The sequence below is a fragment of the Rattus rattus genome, chromosome 8, assembly GCF_011064425.1.
Source record: "Rattus rattus isolate New Zealand chromosome 8, Rrattus_CSIRO_v1, whole genome shotgun sequence".
NCBI classification, from domain to species: Eukaryota; Metazoa; Chordata; class Mammalia; order Rodentia; family Muridae; genus Rattus; species Rattus rattus.
This window is the reverse complement of record NC_046161.1, coordinates 99,641,284-99,664,603: the sequence shown is the minus strand read 5'-3', so window position 1 is coordinate 99,664,603 and position 23,320 is coordinate 99,641,284. Positions and strand designations below refer to the sequence as shown.

The 23,320-nt window shown below is 41.9% G+C and overlaps 1 protein-coding gene and 2 pseudogenes across 4 annotated transcripts in view; all 3 read right to left on the bottom strand.

Annotated features, from left to right (window-relative positions):
• Positions 1–23,320, bottom strand: part of Rhoa (ras homolog family member A) — a 33,905-nt gene that overhangs the window by 3,378 nt on the left and 7,207 nt on the right. For 2 of the 4 annotated variants that reach the window (XM_032910614.1, XM_032910616.1), the window contains exons 2-4: positions 20,625–20,703; positions 5,602–5,759; positions 2,713–2,833 (exon numbers count right to left, since the gene is read on the bottom strand). In XM_032910614.1, coding sequence (XP_032766505.1) covers positions 2,713–2,833; positions 5,602–5,757 — 277 coding nt within the window. In that variant the 5' untranslated portion in view covers positions 5,758–5,759; positions 20,625–20,703. The remainder of the gene's footprint in view (positions 1–2,712; positions 2,834–5,601; positions 5,760–20,624; positions 20,704–23,320) is intronic. The other 2 variants (XM_032910613.1, XM_032910615.1) reach the window with 1 other exon arrangement.
• Positions 1,935–2,703, bottom strand: LOC116907579 (annotated as a pseudogene).
• LOC116908261 lies at positions 21,138–23,318 on the bottom strand (annotated as a pseudogene).

The following is a 23,320-nucleotide window of genomic DNA, read 5'->3' as shown; positions in this document are numbered from 1 at the left end:
TAATAAAGGCCAATAACTTGTATGTAGCACAGGCTGGACTTATACTCGTGGAGATCCTCCTATCTCAGCCTCCTGAATATTTGGATTATATGCATGGGCCATACCAGCTTACAGGCTACTTTTGTTTTGCTTTTTGAAACAGGGTCTTACTACTATGTGGCTCTAGTTGGCTTGGAACTCAACCATGTAGATCAAGTTGGTCTCAAACTCAAGAGATCCACCTGCTTCTGCCTCCCATGAACAGGGTCTAAAGAGTGAGCCATCATTCCCAGCTTTTTGTTTTTAAGAATCTTGTTACATAGTTCAAGCTAGCCTGGCTTACCGTGTAGCCAGAGTGGTATTACACTACCAGCAATCTTCCTGCCTCTGCTTTCCCCATGCTGGGGTTATAAATGTATGTCACCATGCCCAGTTTAAAGTTTTTACAGCTTTACCAAAAGAGCAACAAAATCAGCAGCCCTCATATTTTGGTGGCTGCCATGTTTACAGGTCAGTTGTTGGCATTAGGCATCATCCTCAATGACTGTTTACCATGAGTTCTCACTGAATTGGAGCTCACCAATTGTGCTAGTGGTTAGGCTTGAAGATCTGTCTGCCTGTCTCCATCTTCTCAGCTGATTCCAGGTGGGAGGCAGGAACACAAACTCAGGTCCTCATGTTTGTATACCAAGTAGTTTACTGACTGAACTCTCTCTTAAGTCTTTCTATGGGTGCTTGAAATGAGTAGATATGCTCGGCAAAACACTAGCTTGGCATTTGTAAGGTCCCAAGTTCAATTCTGAGCATCATCAAATAATAGTTTTCTAACCCTAGGCACTCTCAACAATGTATATTCCAGACCAACTATGAGTGAGACAGCAGAGGGTCCACAAAGCAATCTTGATTGTCATAAGTCAGCCAGCAATGGGATTGAAATGTACAAAGATTCCAATGTTTCAAGATAGAAATGTAGCTCCATCGTAGAACTACATGGCCTAGAGCTTATAAGGATCTGGGTTCAAAATCAACAGATCATTCCTGTTTCTTCTTCTTCCTTTTTTAAAAAAGATTTATTTATTTAGTTTTATATATAAGTACACCGTAGCTGTCCTCAGACACACCAGAAGAGGACATCAGATCTTGTTACAGATGGTTGTGAGCCACCATGCGGTTGCTGGGATTTGAACTCAGGATCTGTGGAAGATCAGTCAGTGCTCTTAACCACTGAGCCATCTCTCCAGCCCCACAAAATTCTAATGTGAGGACCAATAGGTTATAGAATACACAAACTCAAGGCCAGGGTATTAAACACCCAACCAGATTGAAAAAAGTGGAGCTCACCTTTGTGATGAAATTAGCTTTCCTTTTTAGTTTTTTGAGAAAGGATCTTATCATGTAGTCCTGGCTATCCCAAAAAATTACTGTATAGACGAGGCTGGCCTCAAACAATTCTGCCTCTGCCTCCCAAATGCTGGGGTTATTGGCATGCAGAGCCCCATATAGTTAACCTTGAGTTAATTTTTGTTTGTCTTTCAATACAAGGTTTGTATGTGTAGCCTTGGCTGTCCTGAAACTAGCTCTGTAGATCTGTAGAGGCTGGCCTCTAACTCAGAGATCCTCCTGCCTGCCCAGATGGCAGAGCGCCTTTTAAGCCCTAAGATTTAATTCTACCAGTGTGAAAACACTCTCTAAAAACAAACGAACAAACAAACAAATGAACAAAAAAACCTATCACATTTATTCACTCATTTATTAGTGTGCACACATATGGGCACACACATGCTACAGTATATCCATGGAGGTCAGAGAACAACCTGGAAGAGTTACTTCTCTCCTATCATGTAGGTCCTGGGGACCACATTTACATCATCATCATGTGAACATTTAAAAGAATTAACACTTCCAACACACTCAAGTCACGAGAGACTTAGAATGAAATGGAAGCCACAAGCCCATGTTCTAAAGTCAGGCTCCAGAACTCCGAGTAACATGATTCCTTTCCTTTTCTGTTTCTTTCTTTCTTCTGCCTCAGCCCCCTCCCCTGACAGCCTGGGGAGGCATTTTATGTTTTACATCTCTGGAAAAAGGGCCCCAGGATTTCCTCTCCTGTATGTTTTCATCTTGCTTCTCCATGGTCCATGACACCAGCTGAGGTTGTCAGCATAATGAGACCCAACTGACGGAAGGGAGCACACAGTGTTCTGCCATGCTTCTAGGTCTTTGAATTGCACATCAAATCTAGGGCTCTGTACTTTTCTACCTGCCTGTGAGAGTCACATCGATTTTCCCAGCTCTATGATCACCAATGACCTCAAATTCACCGATGTAACCATGCTTCACCATCACAGTTAGGAACTGAATGATAACCTGAGGTAGGCCTGATGAGGACCTAGAGTTTGCCCTCTTCTCAGCATTGTTGGTGCCCTTCAGAGCAGCTGTGAAGACATTCATGTGCACCATAGTGACAGTGCAGGAAGATGGTGTGAAAACTTTATTTTTCAAGACAGGGTTTCTTTGTGAAGCCCTGGCTGCCCTGAACTCACACAGAGCTACCTACCTCGGCCTCCCAGTGCTGAGATTACAGGTGTGCCCCACCATTGCCCAGGATGACTCATTTTCTAAAGGAAAGTCAGAGTATCTGCATTTGAACCACTTGATACCCAGAAAGGACCCAAAATACTAGACGTTTTTCCATGTGAACAGCGACAAACAACCGCCTGTAAGGCTACTCACCTAAACTATCAGGGCTGTCAATGGAAAAACACATCAGTATAACATCAGTGTCTGGGTAGGAGAGAGGCCTCAGACGGTCATAATCTTCCTGTCCAGCTGTGTCCCATAAAGCCAACTCTACCTGTGACAGGAAAAACCACCACCGAAGTACAATGTTAATATGACCACCCATTTTCCACAAAGGCTCACTCACTATATACATTCAAACTGCAGACTATCCAAAATAGTAAACAGAGCTATTCATTTTCATGAGAATCAAATCCAAATACAAAATGTTTAAAATTTTTATCAAAACAGCAAATTTAGAGACAGAACAAAATGCTACAATTAAAAACGTCCAGTTAATAAGACACTATAGTTTATAAAACCATTTTACTTGAACTAAGGGCAACCCCAGCTGAGAGCTGGAGAAACAGTCTTTCCCAGAAAAGAGTGTACCAACTAGTACCAGCTCCCAACAGTAAAAGCTCACACAGACTCACAGGTTGAACTTATATATTTTGAAACACACACACACACACACACACACACACACACACACACACACACACACACACACAGGAAAAAAGAGGTAATGAATTTGAAGAGCAAAAAGGAGAATAAGCAGTGGCTGTCAACCTATAAGATACAACCCTTTTAGCAGTCAAATGAGCAAGTTCCTTTCCCAGAAATCATATATCAAATATCCTGCATATCAGATATTTATATTGCAATTCTTGAATAGTAACAAAATCACAGTTACAAAGTAGCAATGAAAATGGGTTGTAGCATTAGGACAGCTGAGAACCACTATTTTATAGTGAGTTGCAAGGACAAATAAGGTTAATTATATATTAATTTCAAAAAATAATGGAAATCATTTAATGAAAGTATTTATTAGATTAACATGTTATGAGAAAAAAAGATCACCCGAGAAAGAGAATCAGACGAAATGACTTTTCTCCTTCAGTGGCTCCTGAATTGCTGAGGTGCGCAGTACTTAGGGATGGATGCCCTTTTCATCTCAAACTCCCTTATTTCAGATCTCTTTTTAAATGAAGGACTATCTTTGTTCAAGAATAACAGTACAGGAAAAATAACTACAGGGATTATTACTCAAAAGGCTTTAGTAACTGTGCTATTTATTTTCCTTTTTTAGACATGGTTGCAGGAAAACTAGGTTTTCCCCAATTTCACGACTCTGTAGGCATGTGTCTCCCATGTCTAGTTTTTGTGAAATGCTAGAAGAGAATATAGAGGGCCTCGTGCATGCTAGGCAAACTCTACCAACTGAGCTACATTCCTGGTCTTGTCAATAAATTCCTATAGGCAAGAACCTGGTTTATCCAAGATACCCAGGCTCAGAAACTATGTCAAAGAGGAAGTACTGTTGGCTCCCAAAACTTAGGAAATTATAGTTATAGATATTCTAATTTTAAACAAGAAGGCAATCATGACAACAGTCAAGGGTCAAAAAGACCTCAGGAAATTTCTACCTATGATTTATCAGATCCACAGAAACAGATTAAGTCTCTGAGCATTTATGCAAAGACTGAGACCAAAGTGGCAATATACTGCAAAGGTAGGTCACCTTCAAAGAACATGCAGGTTCCCAATGTCCCCAGCCCAGCTGTGGACTAAATATAGGACCTCAGGCATGTCAGACAAGTGCTTTATCATTGAACTATATAACCAATCCAGTGTGTGTGTGTTTGTGTGTATATGCACTTAATTCCGAGATATTTCATGAAGTTGTCTGTCAGGCTGACCTTGGACTTTCGATCTCTCTGCTCCAACTTTCTAAGTCGCTATAATTACTGGCCTTTATCATCACACCACTATTCTTTTATTCTCTGAGGCAGGGTTTACAAAGCACCTTACCTTAGCCTCTGACTTGCAGTCTACCTGCCTCTGCCTGCCAAGTGCTGGGATTATGTATGTAAGCTACTATGCCATGTGCTAGGTTGAACTATCTTTATATTATGTTTTATTGTAATAAGACCTCACGTTACTCCGGGCTGGCTTCAAACTTGTTATGTAGGCGAGAAGCTGAGAAGAACCTTAAATTTCTGATTTTCCTGTCTCTAGCTGCAATTACTAGGATTAGAAACATGTGACACCATATCTGGTTTATGTGGTGCTGGAGACGAACAGAGGCGTTCAATCTACAAATTGAGTTATGTCCTGAGGTCCATTTACATTACATATGTGTGTGTGTGTGTGTGTGTGTGTGTGTGTGTGTGTGTGTGTGTGTATTTATTTGTTTAATGGACAATCTTACTCTCTAGCTCAGGCTGATCGGGAACATAAAAAGATTCATTTGTATATTATATGTATAAATGTTTTGTCTGATGACCACAGGGTGATCATAGGTGATACAAGGATGTTGGATTTCCTGGACAGAAGTTTCAGACAGATACTAGCTACCATATAGACACTAGGAATTGAACTCAGGTCCTCTGAAAGAGAACTTAAACTGTAGGATTTCAGACTTGAATTACCACACCCAGCTTGTATTCCCCACACTATTTGTATTCTTGGTCCAAAAAAAGTGCTGTATAATGAGAAACTCTGGAATTCAGAGCAGCTAGTCTAACCCACTACACTGGCTGGGCACTATTACACCTGCAGTTATCCCATGCAGTAAGCTGTGGAAGAGAAATCCTGAATATATGAAACCCTTATTCAGAAATAAACAAGATGGAGCCCAGAAAATCATGGGTTCAAAGCTAGCCTTGGTTCAGCAGTGATATAAACAATCAATCAATTAGTCCAAATCCCCCCCAAAAAGGAGGTAGAAGGAAAATGATTTGTTTCTAACATTTCTGTCACACTGTGTACAAAATGCCTAACTACTTTCAACAGTTCCCAGCATACCCTAGCACCAGCTATCACGGAACTTGTACTCACCTGCTTCCCGTCCACTTCAATATCTGCCACATAGTTTTCAAACACCGTGGGCACATAAACCTCTGGGAACTGGTCCTTGCTGAAGACTATGAGCAAGCATGTCTTACCACAAGCTCCATCACCAACAATCACCAGTTTCTTCCTGATGGCAGCCATCACTTAAACATAAACCAGAAAGTATTATTTTGAACGTGTAAGAATCCATAAGCAGTCTCAGATTATAACACATTTTAGTGGCCATGGGGGTAGAACAGAGGCACTATTGATGCTCCCAAATTAAGAATTCTAGAACAACGTTCTACTTGGCACCAGAAGCTAAACACCAAAAGCTCTATTTAATGGTGAAGGATTAAAAGCCAATAGGTAAGGCTATTTAAGAAATTCACTGGGGAAAAATAAGAGCCTGGCATGGCGGCTCTGCAGCAGCACGGTCACTGCGAATGTGTCCTGGGCAGCAGCGGTCACTGCGAACGTGTCCTGGGCAGCAGCATGAGACTGTCTCAACTAAAACCAACACATACAAATGATCAGAGCGGGTAATGTAATAGTGTGGGATGCGTGTTGAGCAGAGTAGCAGGCAGATCTAGGGGAGTTTGAGGCCAGTCTGGTGTGCACAGTAAGTTCTAGTCCAGCCAGAGTTACACAGTGAGACCCAAAAACAAACAAACAAACAAACAACAACAACAAAAAAAAAAATCAATAAATCAGTCAAAAAGGCTGGCTTAGTAAAGGGCTTGCTGCTTAGGGTAAAGGATCTGAATTCAGATCACCAGTATAGGAAATCTGTCAAAAGATAGCAACTGTATTTTTATACAGTAACAATGAATACTTTTACAGCCTGGCATGGTGGCCCTGCCTGTCATCCCAGTCCTTAGAAGGCCCAGGCAGAAGGCTAATACTTCCAGCAGGGGCTACCTAGTCTATTCCAGGCTAGTATAAGCTAACCTGGAATATGTTAGCTAAATATGTTAGCCTGCTATGTTAGCTAAAAAATAAAGGCAAAAATAAATTTTGCAAAGTGTGGTTGGGCATGATTTTAAACCTGGACTACACTGTACATTCAAGGACTGGAGATGTAGCTCAGTGGTAGAACATTTGACTTTTTTCAAACATTTGAGTTTAATCCCTAGACCTCAAAATCATACAAAACCAAAAGACAAAAAGAGAGACAAAAATAAAATTAAAAAAAAAAGGCTGAGCAGTGGTGGTGCAAGCCTAAGCCTTTAATCGCAGCACTCTGGAGGTAACAGGTAGCTCTCAAAGTTCAAGGCCAGCATGGTCTACAGAGTGAGTTCTGGACCACCTAGGAAGACATAGTGAGACCTGTCTTTTTAACAACAACCAACCACCACCACCACCACCACCACCACCACCACCACCACCACCACCACCACCACCACCACCACCACCACCACCACCATTATTAATGATAATGATAATAATAAAACCAGGGAGCTCATATTTAGTATAGTTTACACAGCCTAGGCTCAGATAGCCTAGCTCATCCTAGGCTTTGCTAGTACAAAGTTTGATTGGCAGGACTTAATTCCAGTCACATGACCTTAATTAACAGACTTCTTCCTTTACTGAAGGGTCAAAGTGCTCTTTATTGATGCCTCAGGAGCTCTCTGTTCTGTTAATTATTGCAATAGTTAACACTTTAGAATGAAAGTCACATAAAAAGCAGTCAGATAATAAAACTAGAAGAACTACTTAGGAGATGCGAGTTCACAGATGATTTAGAAGATAGGAAAATTAATCCAAAGTAAAGTAAGCATCCTCTTTTGAGTGGTGCCGACTGAGAGATTAACTAGGTAATTAGACAGTACATGTGAGAAGGTAGTCCAGACCCTATATGACACACTAATAGTATGAAATATTCAAAATACAATAAAATACTTGTGTAGCATGGTAGTGAATGTCTGTTAACTTCAGCCCTGAGAAACTGAGGCAGGAAGGTGTGAGTTCAAAGACAGCCAGCTTTATGTGATTGCCAGACTAGCCTGGGTTATACAGCAAGACTGCGCTTAACCCCACCCCGACACTGAGATCATGTCTAAAAACAAAAAAATAAACAGAGCCATGCAGTGGTGGCACATAACCTTTATCCCAGTGCGGCAGGGGCAGGGGCAGGGGAGGGACAGGTAAATCTTTTGTGAGTTCCAGGCCAGCCTGGTCTACAGAGGAAGTTCTGGGACAGCCAGGCTATAAAGAAAAACCTTTTCTGGGGCTGAAGAGATGGCTCACAGGTTAAGAGCACTGGCTGGTCTTTCAGAGGTCCTGAGTTCAAATCCCAGCAACCACATGTTGGCTCACAACCATCTGTAATGGGGATCTGATGCCCTATTCTGGTGTGTCTGAAGACAGCTACAGTGTCCTTATATAAATAAAATAAGTAAAAAACAAAAAACAAGCAGAGAGAGACAGAGAAAGAGAGAGAATAATATATATGTGAACTGGGAATTCACATCAGTGGTAGAGAACATGCATAAAGCCTATGTTCAAACCACAAAACCTCGAGTTGGATTGGTATAGGCCTACATGTCCCAGACACTCTGGGCTACCCAAAATTCTCCTACTCAAAGCTCAGCAGGATGATCTGTGGGTAGAGGTGCCTACTGCCAAGCCTAAAGGAAGATCTCAGTTTAACTCTTGAACTCAAATGGCAGAAGGAGAAAACCAACTTCCACTAGTTGTCCTCTTACCTCTGAGGGAGCCAAGATGGCTCAGTGGTTAAGAGCACTTGTTCTTGCAGAGGAAGGGTTCAGTTCTCAGCACCCACATGATGGCTCACAACCATCTGCAACTCCAATTCCAGGGATCTGATGAGGACACCAGACACACAGGTGGTGCACATACATACACGAAAGCCAAATACTTACATATAAAATAAATTAATTAAATAAATTTTAGGTGGGAGCAGGGATGGAGAGGTGGCTCAGCAGTTAAGATGGGATAAAGATACCAACATCTGTAACACCGCTTTCAAATGTCTCTAACTCTAGCTCAGCTCAAAGGGATCTAATACACCTCCAACATCCACAGTCACCTGCATACACGCAAATAAAGAAAAATAAATCTTGGGGTTGGGGATTTGGCTCAATGGTAGAGTGCTTGCCTGGGAAGCGCAAGGCCCTGGGTTCGGTCCCCAGCTCCGAAAAAAAAGAAAAAGAAAAAAAAAAAAAATCTTACACTGTCTGTTTGAGACAGGGTATCACTATAGATCCCCAATGATCCAGAACTTGGTGTATAGACTAGACTGGCCTTCAACTCAAGATTCACTCGCCTCTGCCTTCCATGTGCCAACTGGTAATAAAATTGGTAATAAAAAGGGGTGGAGGGTGGGATATGCACAAGCACATGCCTATAACCCTATCACTTTAGGAGAACCTAAGTTTGAAGCAAGCTTGGGCTGTACTGTGAGACCCTATCACAAATGGATTTAGGGGATAGGCTCAGTGGTAAAACATTTGCTCAGTATGTAGGAGACCCCAATCTTTAGTACTGGAGAGGAGAAAAAAAAAAAAAAAGGAAATAATAAAAATAAGAACTAATACCAAGAGAAGCAATGGGGCTGGAAAAAAATGGCTCAGCATTTTAGAACATTGGGTACTCTTCCAGAGGGCCCAGATTCAAGTCCCAGAATCTATACAGCAGCTCTCAACTGTCTGAAACTTCAAGCCCAGAGGATACAACACCCTCTTCTGGCCTCTAAGGTAACAAAGAATGCAAATAGTAACAGACACACATGCAGGCAAACACCCAAACACATAAACAGATAAACAAACGAACAGCGCTGAAATCGCAGCTACTTTGGCAGAGTACTTGCCCATCAAGCATAATGTTCTGGCTTTGCTCTCCAGCAATACATTACTGAGTGTAGATACACGTGTCATCCCAGCACTCTGGAGTTAGAGACAGGAGGATCAGGAGCTGAAGGACAGCCTTGACTATATAGTGAGTTCAAAACTAGCATAAAATCTAAGAGATTCGGGCTGGGGATTTAGCTCAGCGGTAGAGCGCTTACCTAGGAAGCGCAAGGCCCTGGGTTCGGTCCCCAGCTCCGAAAAAAAGAACAAAAAAAAAAAAAAAATCTAAGAGATTATGTTTTGAAAAACAAGAGATTTACAAGGTAAGAACCCAGACTACATAACTAACAAGAGTATCAACAGTTTCCAGCAACCAGAGGAACTTCTTTCAGTCTGCCATGAAGAGAGAACTGAGAAGAGTGGCGATGTAAAACCTTGAGATGGATGTATGCTGTGAAATGTTCCTTCAAAGTATCAGAAATGGTTGCTTAAGGTCTGACATGCTGTAAGACTAGAGATGACAGCTTTAAAGTAAGGTGTTTTGTTTTTTGGTTTTTTTTTCTGTGGTGGTGATGGTTGTACTGGCTGGTTCTATGTCAACTTTAAACACACTAGACGCATTTTAAAGGAGGGAACTTCAACTGAGAAAAATGCCTCCTGATGATCCAGCTGCAGGGCATTTTCCTAATTAGTGATTGGTGAGAAGGATCCAGCACACTGTAGGCAATGCCCTTCATGGGCTGGTGGTCCTGAGTTCTGAAAGAATGCAGGCTGAGCAAGTGATGTTGAGTGAGTCAGTAAGCAGCACCCCTCCATGGTCTATGCATCAGCTCCTGCTTTCAAGTTCTTACTCTGTTTGAGCTCCTGGCCTGACTTCTTTCAGTGATGAACTATGATGCTGAAGTGTAAGCCAAATAAATCTTTTCCTTCTCAACCTGCATTTGGTCAGGATACCACAGCAACAGCAACGTTAACCATGACAGTGGGCCATGACAGCCAGAGTAAACACTTGGGAGGTGAAGCTAGGAGCATCAGAAGTTCATCCTTGGGGCTGGAGAGATGGCTCAGCGGTTAAGAGCACTGACTGCTCTTCCAGAGGTCCTGAGTTTAATTCCCAGCAACCACATGATGGCTCACAACCATCTGTAAAGAGATCCGATGCCCTCTTCTGGTGTGTCTGAAGATAGCTACAGTGTACTCATATATAATAAATGAATAAATCTTATTTTAAAAAAAAAAAGGGGAGGGGGCTGGAGAGATGGCTCAAGGCTTGAGAACACTGACTGTTCTCCCAGAGGTCCTGAGTTCAATTCCCAGCAACCACATGGTGGCTCACAACCATCTGTCATGAGATCTGATGCCCTCTTCTGGTGTGTCTGAAGACAGCTACAGTGTACTCGTTTAAAATAAAATAAATCTTAAAAAAAAAAAAAAGGAGGTGTGGGAAGCTAGGGTATGTGTATGTTGGAGCAATGGCTTAGCCATTAAGACCAGGATTTAGTTGGAAGCACCCACATGGTTACTCACAGCTGTTTATAACTCCAATTCCGGTGATCTAAAGTCCCCTTTTGTCCTCTGTGAGTACCAGGCAGGTACATACATGGTGCACACATTCATGCAGGCAAAACACCTACAAGCACTAAGTAAGTAAGCAGGTAAGTAAGTAACAGGATGGTGGCTCCCATCTATAATCACCTCACTTAGGAAACAAAAGCAAAATTCAAGGTCTGCCCAGACTACATACATAGCTGCTGGTAATAAAGACTACCATTGGGGTTGGGGATTTAGCTCAGTGGTAGAGTGCTTGCCTAGCAAGGGCAAGGCTCTGGGTTCGGTCCCCAGCTCCGAAAGAAAAAAAAAAAAAAAAAAAAAAAAAAAGAAAAGAAAAGAAAGACTACCATTTCCTGGCACGCACCCTAGGATCATTAAAGTCTAGCTAATGGGCCTTACCGAGAGGAAAAAAACAGGACGGAAATGCTAGAACAAGTTTTGAGGTTAGAGGAAATGGGACTTAGCATACAAATGGGAAAGTATAAAACAATGGACTTCAGGGATTGTCCTTCCAGAGAAGAGGCTGCGCACTACAGCCAAAGGTGAGGCACAAGCAGAGCCAACTCTCCTGCTGCCTCCACTCTCCTTCGGTTCTCTTCTCTCTTCCTTTGAGTTGGCATTTCATGGATCCTATGCTAACAGAGTTTGATGAAACTGTTACGGAGACAGGCATGTACCACCTTTATTTTTGTGGTGTTAGGGAATCAAATATAGGGCTTGGGACAATCACAACAAGCGGATCTCTGTATGTTTGAGAGTAGCCTCGTCTACAGAGAGTTCCAGGACAGTGAGAACTACATAGTGATCCTATCTCAAAAAGGCAAAAAAGAAAAGAAAAAGGAAAAATCTGTATAGGACTTTGCATGGCACGATATCAACTGAGTTATTATATCCCTGGCTCTCGTTTTCTCAAAAATTTAAGTAACAGTTGACAGGGATGCTAGGAAAGGAAATAGGTTCGCACTAAAACGAGAAGTTCCACTGTTCTAAAACACTAAGCAATTTTAGAACTGCTAAGCAGGAAAAAGTGTCACCCTTGAAGTCAAGAATATTAGTCCAAAATGAGACCAGTTAATATAGTTTTTTTGGCACGCAGTTCCAGGTACAGAATAAGTGAAGCATTGTATTTAACCATAAATAGAAATGATAGATGCATATATAGATATGGAAAATCTAGATAAAAAAGGAGAGATGTAGCTTACCAAGCAGAGAATCTGCTCAATCCTCAAAGAAACCTCTGTCTCAAAGAGAGAGAGGAGTGGAGGGGGATGGAGGATAGCTTACTTTGCCTTGTTCTTAAAAATCGACTACTGGGGTTGGGGATTTAGCTTAGTGGTAGAGCGCTTGCCTAGGAAGCGCAAGGCCCTGGGTTCGGTCCCCAGCTCAAAAAAAAAGAACCAAAAAAAATCGACTACTGATGTCACTTCCAGTATCTTTAATTCTTTGATCAACTGCTCTGTCCCAAGGCTAATGTAATAGCCCTAAACAGGTCCAATTCCTGATCCCCTGCTGTTGCCATTAGTACTGAATTACTGGTACAGTCTTCATGCGGAAACAAAAGCACAGCACACAATGTCTTTACAAAGAGTGGAGTGTGTATGGTTTGTTATCACAGCATTCTGCAGACGAACCTAGGATTTCAGTCTGACATCTACTGGGGAATTTCTGTCCAGCAGAAGCAGCATGCCCAGTGAACCGATGCAGGAGGGAGTTTATGGAGTAAGGACCTGCAGCAGCTTTATCACTGACTTTATGAGTATACTGCTGGTTAATACAGAGGGTAGAGCGTGAAAAGGGCCAGGAAAGGGAGTTCAGGTGCCTTCCAAAGCTTGAGTCACAGCGACCCCTGCCTAAGAGGCACTCTCTTTCATCACAGCTGATTGGAAAGAAGCTGCAGGAGAGGGGGCCAGAGAGATGGCTCGGTGGTTAAGAGCACTGACTGCTCTTCCAGAGGTCCTGAGTTCAAATCCCAGCAACCACATGGTGGCTCACAACCATCTGTAACGAGATCTGATGCTCTCTTCTGGTGTGTCTGAAGACAGCTACAGTGTACTTCTATATAATAAATAAATCTTAAAAAAAAAAAAAAAAGTTGCAGGAGAGGGTAGAGAAGTATCAACAGCTGCAGAAGGGCTTGAGTAAATCCATGTCAGCTTTAATTCCATGTAGCCTCCCAAGGTGCTGACTCGTTCTGTTATTTATTTATGAAACGTGATTCTCTATGGTCCTGACTGTCCTGGAGCTTCACATGTAGCTCAAACTGGCCTCAAACTCACAGAGATTCTCCTGCTTCTGTCTCCCAAGTGCTGGGATTTATCTCTACCACACTTAGCTCTTCCTCTAGTGTGAGTGTGTATCATGTATTTGGTTTATTTTTTTTTCAAGACAGGCTAGCCTGAAACTACTATTGACCAGGATGGCCACAAATTCAGATCCAATCAATCGCCTCTGCCTCCCTAGAGTGCTGGGATTAAAAACATGTGTCATCACAACCCATTTTTTTCCCCCCTGGAGCTGGGGACCGAACCCAGGGCCTTGCGCTTCCTAGGCAAGCGCTCTACCACTGAGCTAAATCCCCAACCGTCTGCCTTTTTTTTAACCTGACACAAACTAGAGTTACCTGGGAAGAAGGACCCTCAATTGAAGAAGTGCATCCATCAGATTACGTTGTAGCCAAGTCCCAGAGGACATTTTCTAAATGATTAATGTGAGAGGGCCCAGTCCACTGTCATCAATGCTACAATAGAGCAGGCTGAGCAAGCCAACAGGGAGTAAGCACTCTTTCCTCCATAGTCTGTCTCTTGCTTCAGTTCCTGCCTCCAGCTCCTACTGTGGCTTCTCTTGATGATGTGTATCTATATATGGCCTGTAAGCTGAACTAAAACTCTTTCCTCTCCAAGTTACTTTTGGTCATAATGTTTACCACAGCAACAGAAAGCAAACAACACCAGTCTAACCAACACTTGGTCACACTGGTCAATCACTACAAGGAAATTAAAACAAGATTAACTATATTCAAGTCAACAGCTAAATTTCACAAAAAAAAGTTACTCAAATAGGGTATTTTTCTTAAAAGAAAACTTCTCAAAGAAATCTTTTTCCCTATAGCATTTCTCTCTTGTATTGCAGGAAGCAAAAGAGAAAGGGGCCAGAAATCATGCTCCTGTTCCTACAGCTGATCTTGTCATAATCATGAAACTGACTTGGAGGAAGATGGAATCCTATCCACTCTTCTACAGATCCAGCCTAGATCAGTTAGCACATTCTAGAAAGAGGTCCAGGTAGACTCTGCTCCATTGTCACCATCCAAATCTATACGCTAATCTACTGACCAGACATTTCATTTAGATGTCAAATTCTGAGATGTGTTCCACAAGAACACAACATCTACTACAGACTGTTCAATAAAACTGAACATCATTGCATCACCAGGTAAGTTGTCTATAAATCAGAAACTGAGTCCAGTTATGAACACTAAGACGGTAGGAGACTGGAATGCCCATCACTTGCAGCCCTGGTCCATCAGCTCCACCAGATGAAGAGTAAACCCCGGCTTCCTCACTTGCTTCAGCGCCAGTTTCCTTCCTTTGTCAGATGATGGTAACAGAAACACTGCAGAAACAGCCATGGAGACGGTTCAAGGGAGTAAAGGCTGGCCTTGACCTACTGACTCTCCCACCTCTACCCCACCCAATATTGGCATACATCACACCTGTCTCTTCCACAACATATATTCCTAAACTGGGTAATTTTGATGACTTTTTAGAGACTACACAGGTCATAACACTTTCTTTTTTCTCTTTCTTTTTGTTTTTTGTTTGTTTTTCAAGACAGGGTTTCTTTGTGTAATAACCCCAACTGTCCTGGAACTTGCTTATGTAGGCCAGGCTAGCCTCAAATTCACAGAAGTCAACCTGCCTTTGCCTCCTGCATTCTGGGACTAATACTTTCTAACACTGACAGTGTATATCTATCATCAATAATTCTTAGCTTACTTTTGACATACCGGAAGCCAACAAAGACATCTGAGGTAATGCTACTAGTTAGTAATGAGTGCATTAAAGATACTTATTAGCCAAACATTAATTATCAGGAGGCACAAAATAGTCCTCCAGCCAAGAAGCAGAAGTGGAAACAATCTGAATTACTACTATGCCTCTGCAGATCAAGATGTAATATTTTAGAAAGATAATGAATAAATTTCCATGCAGATAAAATAAACACAGCTTTAAAAATGACTAATTCAGTATACTTAAGATAATTATAATTTTACCTCATGCATCTTCAAAAGGCTAATTATGCTGAAGAAACAGTGCTGATTATAGCAGGCTTTCTACCATTTCTAGGTACTTGGACACTAAATGCACAATAACCTCAGTCTGTCAAGGGCTGGACGATGGGTGGGCGTAGTTCAGCAGCAGAGCACTCCTCTGGCTTATGTGCAAAGACTTGGGTTTGAGGCTTAGATTTTCAAAATTATGAAGCGAATCCTTTAATATAGAGGCTATAACATTTAAACATTGAGGCTATAACATTTATCCTATTGACATTATTTTGAATATATAATTCTGAGACTTTATCGCAAACATTTATGCTGAAATTTATACATCTTGGGTTTTTCTCTCAATTGAAATATGTATGATGCTGATGACTATTAGAAGAGCAAAAGCTACCGAAGCCTTCTAGGAGGTAAAGCTAAACATTTTAATAGAAAAATTAACAATAACAACAAAAGAAAAAATCATGTGATTCAGCCAGGTATGGTAGAACATACCATTGATCCCAGCATTCAGGAGGCTGAGACAGACAGAACTGTCAGTTTGAGGTCAACCTGGTCTACAGAGTCCCAGGACAGCCAGGGCTATACAGAAAGACCCTGGGCTCAGAATGGGAAAAAAAAAAAAAAAAAAAAAGAGAGAGAGAGCTTGGTATATATAAATACTCTTTTCAAACATAGGTTTTTTTTTTTCTTTTCTTTTCTTTTTTTTCGGAGCTGGGGACCGAACCCAGGGCCTTGCGCTTCCTAGGCAAGCGCTCTACCACTGAGCTAAATCCCCAACCCCTCAAACATAGGTTTTATTAAGTGTTAATTTCTATTAAAAATTTATTAATTTTTATTTTATGCATTTAGGTATTTTGCCTGCATGTGTCTATATAACACTTTGCATGTCTGGTGCCCACACAGGCCAGAAGAGGGCACTGGAACCCTGGAACTGGAGTTAACTGAAGGTTCTAAGCCTCAAGTGGGCCCCAGAAACTGAATTTGGTTCCTCTAGGACAGCAGCAGTTCTTGATCAGTGGGTCATGACCCACTGGGGGGGTGGGAGGAGTTTCGCTGGATACAGAGGACATAACATTATATATGCATATCTAATATTCTGCATCAGATATTTACATTATAATCATAATAACAAAATTAGTTATGAAGTAGTAATAAAGTAATTTTATGTTTGGGGTCACTACAACATGAGGAACTATATTAAAGGGTCACAGCATCGGGAGGGTTGAGAATCACTGCTCTAGAAAAACAAAAAGTACTCTTAGAAGCCAAGCCGTCTCTCTAACCTCCAATGTTAAATCTTTTTTATTTATTTATTTATTTATTTATTTATTTATTTATTTATTCATTTTATATATGACGAGTACACTGTCTCTGTCTTCAGACACCAGAAGAGGGCATTGGGTCCCATTATAGATGGTTGTGAGCCACCATGTGGTTGCTGGGATTTGAACTCAGGACCTCTGGAAGAGCAGTCAGTGCTCTTAACCGCTGAGCCATTTCTCCAGCCCTCCAATGTTAAATCTTAAAGAATCTTATTGTTTTCTCTGTAGCAGTGCTTTCCCTGTGTGCCTTAATGGAAGCAGTACAAAAACAAAACAAAACAACAACAAAAAAGCACCTTGGTTGAATTCTGGGTAGAGTACTGTATTATAGATAAGAAAATAACCGAAATTTCTGGAGACATTAGTTTTTGAAATTCTAAAACCCAAAGCTGGTAACTCCTCTTTGTCAAAGCAATAAAACAGCCATTTTTTAAAGCTAATATGTGGCTCAGGGCTCCACCTGTATTTCAAGGGCATCCTTCAGCCCTCAACTTGGATCAGGCCATTAGTGCTTCCTTACAGCACCTCACACTTCTCTCAGCCTCACACATCATGTTCCTCCAAGGTTCCCTGTTTCCAAAATCCACTAACATAATTAGCATTATCTGTTGCCCCTTGGTGGTGGCATATGCCTTTAATCCCAGCACTTTGAAGGCAGAGGCAGGCGGATCTTTGTGAGTTCCTGGCTAGCATCATGGTCTACAGAGCTAGTTCTAGACAGCCGGGGCTACACAAAGAAACCTTGTCTTGAAAAACAAAAAACAACAACAAAAAACATTACCTGCCATAGTCATCGTCATTGACAAGTACATAACAGGTAGTGCTCAAATCAACCAACCAAATCTGTGTGTATCTGTGTGGGGTGCAGGTGGATGCCTTCCTCCTCCACTCTCCCGCTCTACCTTAGTGCCTTAAGTCTGTGATTCAAGCAAAAGCTCAGTTTTGGGTGGGTTGGCTGGCAGAAGAGCTCCTATGATCCACCTCAGCATCTGCTCCCTCACCCCTTACTAGGGTTACAGGACAGCACAGTCACGCCTAGGGTTTTTTCATGGCACAACAAGCACTCTTTACCCACTGAACCATCCATCTCTCAAGCCATTAACAGTTTTAGAAGCAAACAATCCTTATATAGCCAACTGTGATAAAACAGATTTTTTAAAATTTATTTACAAGTCAGTGAAATATACAAAAGTAAATTATGTAAGGAAATGTTTATTTTGCTGGGTGTAGTTGTGCAATCCCTTAATCCCTGCACCTGGGAGGCAGAGGTACATAGTTCTCTGAGAGTGTGAGGCCAACTTTTGTATGTATATATGTATTTTTTCATGTATGAAAGTGCACACATGGAGGCCAGAGGTGATCTCAATTGACTTCCTCAGGAGTCTTACAACTTGGTTTTTTTTTTTTTTTTTTTTTTTTTAAAGATTTATTTATTTATTTTATATATAAGTACACTGTAGCTGTCTTCAGACACACCAGAAGAGGGCATCGGATCTCTTTACAGATGGTTGTGAGCCACCATGTGGTTGCTGGGAATTGAACTCATGACCTCTGGAAGAACAGTCGGGTGCTCTTAACCACTGAGCCATCTCTCCAGCCCACAACTTGGTTTTTAAATCAGGATCTCTTCCTGGGTCCTGGAGCACATCCATTTGGAAAAACTGACCGGTCAGAGGCCCAGTGAACAACTGCCTCCCCAGTGCTGGATTACAAATGTAAGCAGCCATTTTCATCTTGTTATGTGAACACTGGAGATTGAAGTAAGGCCTTCTTGTGCAGCAAGCACTTTACTGAGCAAGCTATCTCCCAAGTCCCATGGCATGCACATTTTAAAAAGATAAGGGCCCCAGGGAGGAACACTCCTGTAATTTTACAATGAGGAGGTTCATAAAGACTCAGAGTTTGAGGTCAGCCTAGGATACACAGTAAGACACTTGAAAGAGGTTGGAAAAAATGCCTCAGTTGTTAAGAGCAGTGGCTGCTCAAGAAGACCCAGATAGGATTCCTAGCACATCCACGTGGCAGCCTACAGCAAACCCCAGCTTTGGGTTATGATGCCCTCTTCTGGCATCCACAGGCACTACACAAAGGGCCAAGACATACATACAGGCAAAACACCAATACACACATTTTCAAAGATACTGCGAAAATAAATGAAAGGAGAAGGAAGGGGAAAAAAAGGGAAGAAGGGGACTGCCAACATTTTTGAGTAAGAAAGGTAGCCAGTGACCAAAAACTGAGGAGCCATGTCGGATGTGGTGGCTCGCACCTGTAATACTGACTGACACTCAGAGGGCAAGAGGACTGCTGCTAGCTCCAGGCTAATCTGAACCAGAGTGGCTCTAGGCCAGCCTGAGTTACTATGTGGGACCCAGTCTTTAAGACACAAAGTGGAAGACAAGAAAGCTTGTAAAAGTCAGAATGAAAAAGTAAAGACAATGTTGGTAAGCAGCTCAGTAGGGCCAGCCACCAGACTAGAGTTTGTTCAGGAGAACCCCTGCGGCAGAAGGAGGAAATTAACTCCCACAAATTTTCCTCTGCGAGTTCCTGGATAGCCAGAGTTACACAAAGAGATCATTTCTTTAAAATGAAAAAAAAAAAAAAATTGCCCTGTGTCAATAACACACACCTTTAATCCCAGCACTCAGGAGGTAGAGGCAGACAGTCTGGTCTACAGTGAGTTCCAGAACAACCAAGGCTATACAGTGAAACCCTGTTTTGAAAAACAAAGAAAAAAAAAAAAAAAAAGGAAAGGAAAGGAGTGGGTAAAGAAGAAATAAAAAACTAAGATGAGGGTTGGGGATTTAGCTCAATGGTAGAGCGCTTGCCTAGCAAGCTCAAGGCCCTGGGTTCGGTCCCCAGCTCTGAAAAAAAAGAAAAGAAAAGGAAAAAAAAAAAAAAAAAAAAAAACTAAGATGAGAGTTGTTTTTAGGGACTGTAGGATGGCTCGGTTGGTAAAACCACAGCCTGTGCCGTAATCAGCTGGACAGGAGGGTCCCAGGAGGCTGTGGGCCAGCAGTGAGGGCAAATGAAACGCTCCAATAACTAAGGCAGGGCCCAAGGTGGAGCACGGCAGAGCAGAGAGTCTCCCTCTGTAAACTGGAAGCCAGCCTGTGATCTACACAGTGGGTTCTCGGTCAGCAGGTCTATTAAGTGAGACTCTGTCTTTAAAAAAAGAAAAGAGGGGTTGGGGATTTGGCTCAGTGGTAGAGCGCTTGCCTAGGAAGCGCAAGGTCCTGTTCGGTCCCCAGCCCCGGGGGGGGGGGGGGAGGAAAGAAAAGAAAAAACAAAGAGAAAAAAAACCCTAAGGACTGAGATTTCATGAACAGGACAGCCTATTTTCTTCAAATGTACCAGCTAATGCTGGCATACCATAGTTCAGTAACCATTTTATAAAATACATAAGGACAAACCCACAAACCACCTTACATCCCTCTTACCATAACAAAGAATTCAAAGTTAATCAAAACAAGATACATTCACTGCTAGGCAACCGAAGCATGAGTTCAGGATCAGCTTAACCTACACAAGACCCTGTATTTAAAAAAAAAAAAAAAAAAAAGGCAAGCAAGCAATCGACAGGGCCAGTGAGCTCTCTGTGGGTTCGGTCCCCAGCTGAGGGGGGACGGACAGACGGACGGACGGACGGACACGACTGCTATCAGGGCTGACCACCCTATTTAGATCCCAGAACCCACATGATAGAAGGACAGAACCAACTCTTCCATATTGTCCTCTGACTACCACGTTCCTCCCCTAAACACATCAACAAATGTAAAAGAAAATGAGGCTGGCAAGATGGCTCACCAGATAAAGATCTTTGCTGCCAAGCACCATGGCCTTCACTCAATCCCTGGTACCCACATGATAGAGAACTGACTTGCACAGCTGTCCTCTAATCTCCACAGCATGTGTACATACATGCACACACAAAACAAGTAATAGGAAAAAAATCAGAGACCTTCACGATTAGAGAACAAGAGAATCAATTATTTCCACAGATTTTCTATTAACAATCTCTCAGTATGAGGAAAAGGAAATGCAGGAAGAAATATCTACATACCTTATGAAGGTGCTGAAGAAACTCAGCTTCTGGGATGCAGCTGTACAAAGTACTTGGGACTTCTTAGATGCAAGGCTATAAAAATAAGAAATGTAAATTGATTATATTAGGATAAAAACAGAATGTAAGTGTCAATCCGATAGGAAAATGTATAGCAGTATTTAACTGCATTTGAAATATGCTTCGATTACATCCTTAACCTGAGATTCTTTGCCATAATTCTTTTTTTTTTTTCTTTTCTTTTTTTTCGGAGCTGGGGACCGAACCCAGGGTCTTGCGCTTGCTAGGCAAGTGCTCTACCACTGAGCTAAATCCCCAACCCCTTTTGCCATAATTCTTAATCACTACACAACTACACCCTACCATTCAACACTTTATGGCACTGATTTTCAATCTCCCTAAAGCTTCAACCCTTTAATACAGTTCATTCCTCATGCTATGGTGACTCCAGCATTAAATTGCTTTAGTTGGCACTTTAAAAAAAAAAAAAGGAAACATCAAATCTAAAGAAAAACATCCTGAAAGTAACTACAAGAACAATGGGCAAACCAACTCCTAAAAAAAGCAAGGTAGTCACACTGACTGGAGGGCTGGAAAAAGGGACAGGTCATTTAGCTGGAGAGCCTGTGAGTTACTTGTAAATGACTTCTTTGCGGGTAGAGGGATCCTCCGGTCATTCCTGACTATCAGAATGCATGTGAGCTTCTCTCTCTGGGAGTGTCCTGGACATCTCAAGAGGCAAAGTCTTCACTTTCCTACACAGGATCCATTTTTTGTCTCAACCAATTCTCATTTACAGATGGTTGTGAGCCACCATGTGGTTGCTGGGATTTGAACTCAGGGCCTCTGAAAGAGCCGTCGGTGCTCTTAACCACTGAGCCATCTCTCCAGTCCTTAACCAACTTTTCAATGGAGGGGCAACTAGAACACCATCTCCCCGGACAAAGAGCATGGGGATGTTTCGTTTTGTGGAGTTATCTTTCTCTTCATACGTCTCCTCATCAATCTATCATCAGCACAGTTTCTTCTACATCTCCCAAGATCATATTTAAATGTTGATCATAAGCATGTAATCTGCCTCGAAGCTCTTGGCCATTTCTCATTTTCACATAAATTTGCTCATCCAGGCTGAGCCTGTTAAGATCCAGGGGCTCCTCAACGGTACTGGTGGTCTGTTGCTGATCTATATCCTAAACACTGCCTCTAACTGTATTCTTGCTACTGTCAGGAATTGGAATCTAATGTAAATATTTTTGGAGACAAGTCTGTCAATGGGGCTGTGACCCGCAGGTTGAGACCTGCTGTTTTATGGATTGTGTTCACTCCCTCAAGCATATCAATTTTGCAGAAATCTACTTATTTCGCCAATTTAGTTTCTGTCACTGTTATCAACCTAGAGTTGACTTGGTGCTCAACACCAAACCACTTCCACCACACACTCAATCACAAACACAGACTCATCACAAGTAGATGCAAGTACAAAGAAAAGATTGCCTTGGTAACTTCATGATTTCCACATGAGGGTAGTCCTTAGTGCCTCTTGCGAAGCAGTATTAAGGTCATTATACTCTAAGAGCAACACTTTCCTTGGCTGTGGTGGTGTGATGAAGCCAAATATTGAATACACTGGAGCTTTCTGCTCAACTTAGTGGTATCAAGGTATAAGCTACTATTAACATCAGAAAAATTTACCATTTATACCATTCATAACCTTCTGTAAAATAATTAATTTTAGCCAGGCGTGGTGGCACATGTCTTTAATCCCAGCAGAGGTGGGAGGATCTCTGTGATTTTGCAGCTAGCCTGGTCTACAGAGTGAATTCCTACACCACCTGGCTACACAGAGAAACTCTGTCTTGAAACCTCCCCACAAAAAATATGTATTTATATGTGTGTGCATATGTATGACCCTAATATACATATATGTAAGTATACGCATACTTTTTTTTTAATTGAAGGCATAGCACAATGGCATACATCTAAAATCTCTGTGAGACTCAGGAAGCACAGGGAGGGAGGTCTCTTTTGAGTTCCAGGCTAACTTGGTCTCACATTGTGAATTCCAGATCAGCCAGAGCTACATAGAGAACCTGTCTCAAAACAACAACACACAGATACACATCCCTCCGCCCTTCCACTGTAGAAATATATAAATATAACCACTCTGCAGCAGACAACCAGTAATGGAGAGACTAAGTACTCTTTATTTGCCTGTAGTTCTGAGTGTGAGTCCATAAAACTTCTCCCGTCCACATCAGCATGTCCACTGATTTAGTCATTGCTTTCTTCACATAATAAAAATGTACACAAATAATCTTACTTTTCAAATATAATAAATTCTGTCCTCTAAAAGTAAAACAGATGAATTCTACATACATATTTCCCCAATGAAGAAAAAACGTTACCTTTAATTATTTTGTGTGATGAGAGGAGTTGGGACAACTTGGGGGAGTCTGTTCCCTCCTTGTTATCTCATGAGTCTCAGGATTCAAACAGTCAGGCTCATGCAGCAGCAAGGACCTTGACTGCTGAGATACCTCAACCAGCGTGGAAGCTCTGCTTTCTTTTCTGAAACAGGGTCTCATTGCATAGCCCTGGTTGGCCTAGAAACTCACTACATTTATAAGAAAAGCCTTGAACTCGGGCTCTTTTGCCTTCCAAGTGTTGGAGTAGAAGGAGTGAACTACCATAT